Raw genomic sequence first — 11,416 nt, 5'->3', positions numbered from 1 at the left:
ATGTCCTGAAGGGAGGGGAGAGAGGCACCAACGATCTTCTCAGCTGCTCTCACTACGCGTTGAAGTGTCTTGCGGCAGGACGCGTTGCAGGCGCCATACCACACAGTGATGCAGTTGGTCAGGATGCTCTCGATGGTGCCTCTGTAGAAGGTGCACATGATGGGGGCCGGGGCTCTGGCTCTTCTCAGTTTGCGGAGGAAGTAGAGACGCTGCTGTGCTTTCTTGGATGACCAGAAATGCTGTGTGGTATCGGCGTTTGGTATCGGGGTATTTTAATGAGTACAAGTACGAGTACAGTATCGGTGCATCCCTAATATATATATATATATATATATATATATATATATCGGCATTTCTGTTCAAACACATAACCTCTGCGTAGAATTTTATATAACGTTAAATACCTAACTCAAATGTACATTCTGTCATCATTTACTTAGGTTCTTAGATATTTTCTAGAATATGCATGCTCCTAATTTCCATATAAGGGCAAACACACACACACACACACACAAACAATAATAAAATGAAATAAAATAAAGTAACATGAAATAAAATGTAAAATAAACACTGAAAAAATATATATATATATATATTTTTTTCAGTGTTTATTTTACATTTTATTTCATGTTACTTTATTTTATTTCATATTATTATTGTTTTTTTAACAGTTTTAGTGTTAGTTTTAAGTAACAACACACTACACACAAGTGTTGTGAAGTCTCATGATAGCTTTGAATCAATAAAAAGGCTGCATTTTAAGATACTATTTGCCAATAATAACAATGACAAATCTTATTCACGGTTCTGACACACACACACAAAAATGGATTAATGTCAATGCCACTAAGAAACAAAAGAGTTTTCCTTTATGGCTGAATTATTAATTTAATGTGACAACAACAGGAAGCTTCTTTGCCATAGAGAGTCGAAGACCTCAAGGCCTTTCTCTCCACAGATCTCTCTGTTGCAACAAACATGCCCCTTCCATCCATAGGGCTCTTTTATATCATTCATTAGTTTATGTCTGCCACAAAATTTAACACCACAGGGCCTTTCATTTATTAATCTGGCACTCAGATCAACCCCATGGCGGGGCTGGATGGAGAAGCGTGCCAGCTGGGTCAGTCCGTGTCCAGGCCTCTGGCTGGGTTCACAATCTCCAGTGAACAAAACGAATCGGCTTGGAAGCTTTTGGACACTGTTGTGCGCAGTTCTGTCTCCACGCGCACCAAGCGCCATCTCTATCAAACGTGACACAGTTTCGAAGATGTTTTTTGTTGTTGTCGTTTTAAAAAAATAAATCAATAATCAATACTTTCATTAATCGAGGATGCATTAAATTGATCTGGTAATAATAAGAAATGTTTATTGTGCAGCAAATCAGCACATTAGAATTATTTCTGAAGAATCATTTGACACTTAAGACTGGAGTAATGATGCTGAAAATTCAGTTTTGATCACAGGAATATATATGGGGTACAACAGGGCTAAAGGCACACCTTAAGAAAAAATGTGCCATTCACTGTGCCTAAAATGTAAATATGCAGAAAAAAAATATATATGAAGAGTTCAGATGCAAAAGCCTCTAAAAGCCATCTTGGTCAAAAATGAGATAACAATACTGAGTGAAAGCTCTCCACACATAGTATATGTTCATCAAGTACTTTCACTTCAAATGCACAAAATCCCAGCCTCAACCCATTCAGAAGTACCAGTACTTGCATAGAAACCTATACATAGTAGCCAGAAAGAAATGCTAATTTTAAAGAAAAACGTCAGACGTACTTAGGGGCTTTTGCATCTGAACTCTTCATATATACGTTGTATTGAACATTAATGGAGCAACAGATTTTGTGTGAATAAAATAAATCATACAAGTCGTTTATTTTGTTTAAAAATCGTATAAATGTATGAGGTGGCAAGGGGGGCCTTTTACCCCACACACGGAGTAAAAGGCACACGGTTTTGATACAAATGTTTCAGCTAAAATAATATATATATATTTTTTTAATAATGTTTAAGTTAATACTTGTTCAAAACAATCACTTTAGCAAAGTTTGTACTATTTTCTGCTTATTTTGAATAAAATAATTTATTTTATTTAAATAAAATACTGTCATTAAAATATGTTAATATAAAAATATATTTTAAAATACAGAAACAAAATCATTTTAATAAGTAAAGATTCTGAAAGCACTGAAGGAGATCCAATAATAATTGAATATATATTTAGTAGTAACAACCAATGCTATTTGATTAAATGTTATAATTAATATCATGTTTTTAAATATGATGGTTTCATTCTAAACATGGTGATTATCTCTAATATAGACACCCAACATAATATATATTTACCATCTGAATCTAACCATGTCATGTCAACAAATGGAAAAGTCAGCCATCTATTAATTATCATGTTAATTACTGTACGCCTTTAGCCCCAACAGCAGGGGCGCTTTTTACCCCAAATACCATACTTTTACATATTCTTTCATTATTTAAAAACTGTTGCTTTAATTATCTTAAACTGAAAATCATAAAGAAGACCCCTGTCTCAAAATACATGTAGTAATTTTAGCAATTCTTATTTGCTACTTAAATCGACAACATTTTTAAAAACATAAAATATTAGATCAAGTAAGCACAGAATTAACTTTGAGCTGCTGCGTGAGATCACGTCAAGGATCAGACAAATATACACGTGTATCTTGAAAACCGGATGTTTTGGAAAGTGCTACGCCTCGTTTTTGTGCCATCTAGTGGTTTAGATGACTTTTTACCCCAAATACCATACTTTTACATATTCTTTCGTTATTTAAAAACTGTTGCTTTAATTATCTTAAACAAAACTGAAAATCGTTAAGAAGACCTTTGTCTCAAAATATATGCGATTCTCATTTGCTACTTAAATCTACAACATTTTTAAAAACATAAAATATTAGATCAAGTAAGCACAGAATTAACTTTGAGCTGCTGCGTGAGATCACGTCAAGGATCAGACAAATATACACGTGTATCTTGAAAACCGGATGTTTTGGAAAGTGCTACGCCTCGTTTTTGTGCCATCTAGTGGTTTAGATGAAAATAATATCAAAGGTGCCTTTAGCCCCATTGTACACTATATACAATATATATATATATATATATATATATATACTGTATATATATATATATATTAAAATAGAAAACAGAGAGTTTAAATTAAAATAATATTTCACAATATTTTACTGTATTTTTGATCTTGGTGAGCAGAAGAGACTTCTTTCAAAACCATTAAACATTCTTACCGACCCCAAACTTCTGAATGGTAGTGCATAACAAAAACAAGGGCAGTAAAAAGCTTTTAGTCTTCATTAATATCAACACAAAGAGCTTGTAGTTGATGAAACACCCCTAAATGTACAGCACAGCTTCTCAAGAAAAGTGTCAAGAAATTTTGAAAAAACACTGAGAGATCCTGGTGTTCCCTAAATATCCTTAGCATAATCGTCCCCAAAAACCCATCAATCTTACCTGTAATAGTGGCTCTTTTTGGCAGGATGGTGACGGCACCAACAGCGGCGTCCTCGAGGCCTTGAATAGGGCTGTTCTTGGCTCCCCAGCTATCTGACCCGATCCATAGGAAATGGCCCACTTGATCGGCTCTTTTGCTGGCGTTAAGGATCCCCCTGCGAACATTCCCATACAGGAAACCATTACTGTGACATTGAGGCCCTCTGTGACTCTTCAACAGAGCAGGAGATGTGGGCCAGCGACTGTAATAGCATCCAGATTGAATCGTCATTGAGTATGAAATACAAAAAAGCAATTTTCAATGGGTTTGCTTGAATGATGACATGTTGATGTCATTAATCAATACCCCAAGTGGCTGAGCTTATCCAGCAAACAAGATATAAACCCCTCAAGTACACCCTAGAGTTTTATCTAAGTAATAGCGTTCAGGCCAGTAGGAGTATTGACTTGTTGTCATCGAGAACTGTTAGAACGGTTGTTATTTTTGGAGCTCAAAAGGGAGCAATTAATTGCTTGAAAATGAAATTTATCGTAGCCCTATCTTGCGATTTCCACTTCCTCTTCCTCTCCTGGCAATGTTGCCAACAGCTTACCGAATGTCTTCGTCGTAAGCGAAAATAATGACTGCCCGGGCATGACGGGTCTCCAGCAGCTGTCGGATAATCTTGTCAAAATCAGCCTGCTTGTGGTCGTGAGGGATCTTCAGGGACTGAGCGATGCAGATTCCACCTACAGAAAGAACAGAAAGAGACCCATGAGCGACACCAGAACAAAATAAAAAATGAAGAACTTTCCCCTAACGTTAGCATAAAGTTCCCGTTTGGTTGTGTTTGGAACCAAATAATAACATTCTAGGAACGTTCAATTTTTGTAACCAAAACTAACTTTTCTAGAATGTTGCTGGGAGTTTTTTGTGATCTACAATAAAGACAACCTACAAAGAATGTTCTCTAATGGTTATTTTTGGGGGTTTATTGTTTATTTTGGTGAGGTGTTTGTTTGTTTATTTATTCATTCATTTATGTACCCATCCATCAATCCATTTATTTATTTATTTTTGTGTTTATTTATTTATTTAGTGTTTATTTATTTATTTATTTATTTGTGACAAGCTAAAGAGAGCCTATGCAGAAGATTTTCTAATGTTTTAAATTTTTCTAACCATAAATTAATCTTGCGGGGAGGGTTGTTTGTTTGTTTGTTTGTTTGTTTTATTTATTTATTTACAAACTAAAGAGAGCCTATACAGAATGTTTTCAATAGTTATGTTTAGAAAATTTTTAGAGGTTGTAATGATTGATTGATTTTATTTTATTCTATTTTTGGAGAAAACTTAATGATAATATATACAGAACATCCTCTATTTTTTTTAGGTTTAATATCTATAATTACAAAGTAACCTTCATAGAACTTTGAAGGGAGTTGTTTTCATGACAACCTAAGCATAACCTACACAGAACATTATCTAATTCTATTTTTATAACCCTAAACCAACCTTTCCAGAATGTCACAAGGAGTTTTATATTTATAAATTGGGTCGTTGTCTATTCAAGACCCCTTTACAGTTTCTTTCCTGCACAAGTGTGATGAACAGCACTGCCAAGGAAAAGTGTTAGGATTAGTCTAAATCCATCAACAGTTCTGCAGGTTTTGAAGCAGATAGTAATGGAATATGTCACTCTCTTATACCAGCCCATTTTCAAGACATTCGCCCATTAGATATATAAAGATTCTGCACGACAGACATGCTTAGGAACAACACAATTCAGTGCTGTTTGGTAAAGATGTAAGCGAAAGTGAAATACAGCTTCCTCTTATTATAGTTTGCAGGTTGGTGACGACTCCAAATCTCTCTGGTGATTTATGAGACGGTCTGTGTCGATATCTGAGTCTGTGCCCGCTGCCCTGGAGAGGAGCTTTTATGAGCGTGGCATCAGAAGATTGGAATTGTGATAAAAAAAAAAGGACAGACAAATGATGGCACTGATGATAAACCCATGGCAGTTGCTTCAATACGCTGGCTTTTCTGGAAAGAGAGGCGCTGAACTTGGCATCACTCCCCGTTTGTCTCGTTGAAATCCCAAAGCCGTGCTCTTGTGTTCCTGTTCACTGCACAGTGTACTTAGCCATGGGAATTTTCCCATTATCTGGAATATTCACTGGGGAAGCTCATACTGCCATTCTGAGATAGATGAATCCCATGGAGCAGAATGAATGTCAGAATAGCGGTTGTTTATTGATTTTCAAATGCGCTTTTGTTACACAAGTGCAAGAACACATGCTCAAATGCTAATGCTGTCTAGGTTTCCAACACACTGTTTTACTCACAAAATCCACCCCTGAACTCCTAAGGATTTTCAAATCCGTTCATGGGAATCATGAAAAAGAATAGCGACTCTTGACAGATTCAGTGGCTAATTCCTTAGATTGATTCAAACTGACTAACTCAAGTGTATATGAATCTCTTTGATGGCCTGATTAAAAGTAGCAGCTAATAAAATGAGTCATTTGTTCATGAATCAGACTTTACTGGTCTCGCAGTATGTTTCTTTTCAGTCAGCATTTCATTTATCATCCTCCCGCCTTTTTAACTCACTGCATTAAGACTTCTTTTTTTACATTGCAAGATTTCTTTATTATAAAATATGATTTCTTTATATCTTTGTTTTGTGAATCAGTTTGTGCGAATCATGAGAAAGAACATCATTCACGTCATTCTTTTCTGTCAGTGTTTTATTTGGCATTCTCCTATGTTTTTAACTTTAGCAAATTTCAGTCGGGTAAAACTAGGCTAAAAAAAGATTCATTTTTGTATAAAATATTCTTTCTTTATCTTTGTTTTGCAAATCATGACACTGACAGATTCAGTGACTGATTCAAACTTAAAATTATTCAAACGGACTAACTCATATGAATCTCTTTGAATGACTGATTCAAAGCAGCAGCTAATAAGAGTCGTTTGTTCATGAATCAGACATTAACGGCCTTGTGATATGATTATTTTCAGTCAACCTTTTATTTAACATTTCCCCGCCTTTTTACCTCATTACATAACTTCAGACTACAAATTTACAACTTAGGAAAAACAGGATTTCTTTATCATAAAATATGATATTTTTATCTTTGTTTTGCAAATCGGTTTGTGTGAATCAGGAGAAAGAACAGTGACACAGACAGATTCAGTGACTGATTCATTAGAATGATTCAAACAAACTCTGGAGTACATGATTCCTCTTGACCATTTTACAAATTCAGCAATTCAATATGAATAACAAATTCAATCCCAAAAACTAAATTCGGTAACACTTTATTTTAGGGTCTCTTAACTAGTTGCTTATTAGCATGCATATTACTAGAATGTTTGCCATTTATTAGTACAAATTAAGCACAAATTAATGCCTTATTCTACATGACCTTATTCTACAGCCCTAATCCTACCTAATACCTAAACTTAACAACTAACTTACTATTAATAAGCAGCAAATTAGGAATTTATTGAGGGAAAAGTCGTAGTTAATAGTGAATAAGTGTTCCCCAAAATTCAATTGAATAGAAATTAGTAACACTGTACTAAATTCAGTTAGATTGCAACACTTTTATACACTGACACAACTAAAACACACTTGCTACTGAAACTTCATGGCATGATGGATAAGTAATTTCCTGATGTACTGTACCATCAGATTAAACCACTACACCTTGAAAGGAAGTCCAAAATCTGAACCTTTCCGGCCTTTCGAGTTGAGTTAATGCGATTTAATTGATCTGTCAACTAATGTTAACTGACCAATTAGGATCTTCCAGAAGCATGCCACCAAGTGGCAGGAGTCGCGGTAAATTGACATGGACAGGCCCTGCAGACACCAATTATAATTAAATCCCTCTTAGCCATGGGTTTTAACCCCAACACGCCTCGGAAAGTACACAATGCATGCTGACAATGTATGCGGCATGAATCACCAAAGCGGATACAGACTGTATTTTCCCTATACAGCATGCCGTGAAATCTCGGAAATGTAATCCAGCCCTTGTTTACGTCTCTCTTTGTCTTTTGTAAGACGCTGTTCACCAACGCTGGCGTTCTTCCGAGTCAAGATATTTTAAAGTGTGTTGGTATGCATCATTGTAAAACCTCTGCAGATCTCAGTCACTAATTTCAGTCTTAAAATATCCCTTTAGGCAGTTTCAAAACTCACATTCCTTTTACTTAAACACAAACTCTATTGAACCCTGAATTCAAATGCTTTTATTTGTATGTACGTGTGGAAGATGCTCGAATTTAAAGTGATTTACTGTACAGTGCATTCAAGCTCTGCATTAGATCATATTTGCAAACAAGTGAACTTTGCATTGCAAGCTCTGTGTGTTTCTGTGCTGACGCTGAAGGGGAAAACAACAGCTGTAGGATACTGTGAAATGTTTTAAACATGGTCAAATGTGTGAAAGCTGCAGTAATAATAATAATAATAATTCTTTTTTTTTAATTAATTTAAAAAAATGATTGAAGTTGTGCCAAAGAAAACCCTTTCACTGTGGTCAATTCCAAGCCTTCAAAAAGCATCTTAAATGGCTTAAAACTTTTATTATTAGTATTATTATTAGCAGCAGTAGTAAAAAATTATTGATACATTTTTTTTAAATATCATCATCATCTTCATCACTTCCAGTAACTGAAATAAAGCTGAAATAAAAAATATATATATTTGATAAATTTTAAATAAAAAAAGTTGTTGTTAAAAAAAACCTGTGATTTTATCACAATTAAAGGTTAAGCACCTCAATTCATGACTAAAAACAAGCCTTACAAAATAATAATAATAATAGTCACTTTCAAATGTTTCGCAAAATCTATAACGGTTAATCGTCTAATATTACTGAATAAACCAGTATAGCTTCACTGGGTTACAATAGTCATTTTTTTTCCCAGGTTGCTCTCAGCTCAGAGCTCACCTTAAATTAAAGTGCTGCTGACAGGACAAGCTCAAAGAGATGAAAGTGAACAGATCCGATAAAGTAAAGCCAGGTTTAGTTGCAGGACTCAAGGTCAATACTGTTATTCACAGCCATAAGCCAGATGTCAGTCGCCGCTGCTGAAGACCGGCTCTAACAGACTGCTGTGGCTTGACCTGGATCTCGTACCGTTTCAAATGACCAGCGTGATCCAGGACAAACCTCGAGATGAAATGACTTTCTCAAAGAACACCCACTTTCAAGCACTTTTAAAAAAGAATAAAAATCATATAATATCTGACAAATAATGTAAAATGCACACCAGCTTTGCTATAGTTAACTAAGACCAACACTTTTCAAAAATCATTTTTAGTAATCGAAATGAAGCTGAAATAAAATAAATATATTTGAAGAAAAACTTATACAGAACTTATCAAAAATCTTGCCTTGACTAACTGAAATAATTAAAGAAAGCTGAAGTACTGAAACAACTAAAAGATAAGTCAAAATAAATATAAAGTACATAAAAATATTTCTATGTCAAAAGTATGTTATAACATTACTAAAACAAACTAAACTTAAAATTAATACAAACAAACAAGCAAATAAACAAATAAAATAAAAAATAATATAAAATCAAAATTAGTGTTGTTATTTCTACCTAAAAACCAAAACTATTAAAAACTGGTTTTAGTAACTGAAATCTGAGCTCAAATAAAATGTACATATTTAATGAAAAACATATACAGAAGTTTTTAGAAATATTGACTTGGCAATGAAGGCAACTAACTTTCACCAAGTGAACGATGAAGCACTAAAATAACTAAAACAGATGTAAAAAATGTATTAAATAGAAATATAAAAAAAAGAAAAAAAATCTACTTAAACTTATATACATTATGTTTACATTTTATTGTTTTTATAAGTTTTGACTTTTATTGTAGTCCAACACAATGGTTTAATATTGTTGCATGTTACCTTTTAAATTCATAAATTATTGTAAAATTATGAACTTCATCTTTCAGTGATGTTCTATAGTTTTTTATCCAAAAATTAAGCCAACTAATAATCAATGGAGTAAAAGTATGATGACTGCAGTAACCCCATTCTCGACCTATTAAAAATGCAAACACATGTAATTGTGAATCATTTATCTATATGTGTTCAGTGGTTGTGGCTTGTTTATATCAGTGCAGTTTTTTCTAAGCCTGCATCGCAAAATGTGAGGCTGCTTTATTTCTCGCAATACAGCAAAACTGAGTAATCTACAAATGCTTGATTTACGACTTTCCAGCGCTGTTTTCTGTTCTTTCTGAGCATAAATGTAAGACAAATGTGTTTATATCTCCTGATTTGTTCCAAACCGCCATGCTAAAGCCTAAATCACGCATGCCGTGGCTCAGAGAGGGCGAGGGGAACGGCATTTTGATGAACAGCCTCTGGTAATTGGCTCTTTGGAGATTGTTGATGCCTCGTCTTTTCATCACGGCGCTTCAACAGCCATCAGAGACACTCAGAGAAATATCTGTTTGAGATTCGAGACCCTTCCTGTCGTTAGTGGGTAATTTATGCTACATGAATGTGGAGAGCACTGTTTAAATCAAACAGCCAAACGACGACTTGCCGTCAACATGCAATCAGACGCTCGGAAGCAGGTGGATTCACCGCTGAGATGATTTTAGTGCTCGGGATTTTTCCAGTACCAAAAATCGAAACATTCTTAAATCAAAATACATTTACTTGAGAAGCCAAATGACTTACAGTTTTCAGAAAACAAGACTTAATATCTTATCAAAATTTAGTTTTTCTTTGAATTTAGTATATATATAAATACTTTTTTTTTTCTCTCATAAAACAAGACTTAATATCGTATTCAAATTAAGAGTGTTTTTGCTTAAAACAAGAAAGAAAGAAAAAAAACCTTCTACCAATAGGTTAAGAAAGAAAAAAAAACTGACTTTTTTTTGACAAAACTTTTTTTTTTCTTAAGGCATAATCACAATTTAGTGAGTTTTTGAATTAAGTTTATTTTTCTGACCACATTTGCAGATTGTTTTTTCCCCCTGCTTTAAACAAACTCACTTAATTGTGATACGTTTTACAGACATCAAGACTTAATATTGCAAAACAATTAATGAGTTTTTGCATAAACAAACAAAGGGGTATAATAAATCTTTAACTAAGAATGATCAGAAAACATGATCAGAAAAATAGCCTTAATTAAAAAGGATAAAAAGATTAGTTTTCTAAAAACATCAGCATTTTTTTTCCAGAAAACAAGACATATTAAAATTAAGCTAGTTTTTGCTTAAAACAACACAATATCTGCCAAAGAGGCAAGAAAATAATTAAACAATCATATAAAAGAATAATTGTTTTCCCTTTGAAATAAGTTTATTTTTCTGACAATGTTGGAAGATATATTTTCTTGTTTTAAGCATACTTGTTTTAATCTTATATATTATGAATATATATATATATATATATATATATATATATATATATATATATATATATATATATATTTTTTAAAGAAAACAAAACTTAATCTTACCACAAAAAATAAATAAATAAAAGTATAAATCTAAATAAGATTTTAATCTTAATCCTTTTAATTAATTTATGACACATTTTTAGGTAATTCAGGCTGAATATCTTATCAAAATTAGGTGAAAATAATTGTATTCCATTTGATTTGAGTTCATTTTCAGCAGAAACTCTTATTTATTTATTATTTATAAAAATGTAATTAAATTAAATTAAATTAAAGGGGTCATATGATGCGATTTAAAGTTTTCCTTTCTCTTTGGAGTGTTACAAGCTCTTGGTGCATAAAGAAGATCTGTAAAGTTGCAAAGACTAAAGTCTCAAATCCAAAGAGATATTCTTTATAAAAGTTAAGAGTCAACCACGCCTACCTAAAACGGCTCATTCTAACACGCCCCCACAT

The 11,416-nt window shown here is 33.4% G+C and overlaps 1 protein-coding gene across 2 annotated transcripts in view; it reads right to left on the bottom strand.

Annotated features, from left to right (window-relative positions):
- Window positions 1-11,416, bottom strand: part of LOC107555009 (metabotropic glutamate receptor 7-like) — a 256,667-nt gene that overhangs the window by 130,109 nt on the left and 115,142 nt on the right. For both annotated transcript variants that reach the window (XM_016237693.1, XM_016237695.1), the window contains exons 3-4: window positions 4,110-4,245; window positions 3,517-3,671 (exon numbers count right to left, since the gene is read on the bottom strand). In XM_016237693.1, coding sequence (XP_016093179.1) covers window positions 3,517-3,671; window positions 4,110-4,245 — 291 coding nt within the window. The remainder of the gene's footprint in view (window positions 1-3,516; window positions 3,672-4,109; window positions 4,246-11,416) is intronic.

The sequence above is a fragment of the Sinocyclocheilus grahami genome, unplaced genomic scaffold, assembly GCF_001515645.1.
Source record: "Sinocyclocheilus grahami isolate Dianchi unplaced genomic scaffold, SAMN03320097.WGS_v1.1 scaffold522.1, whole genome shotgun sequence".
In the NCBI taxonomy this organism is placed as follows: Eukaryota; Metazoa; Chordata; class Actinopteri; order Cypriniformes; family Cyprinidae; genus Sinocyclocheilus; species Sinocyclocheilus grahami.
The sequence above is the reverse complement of the archived record's forward strand: the minus strand, read 5'-3'. Positions and strand labels throughout refer to the sequence as shown.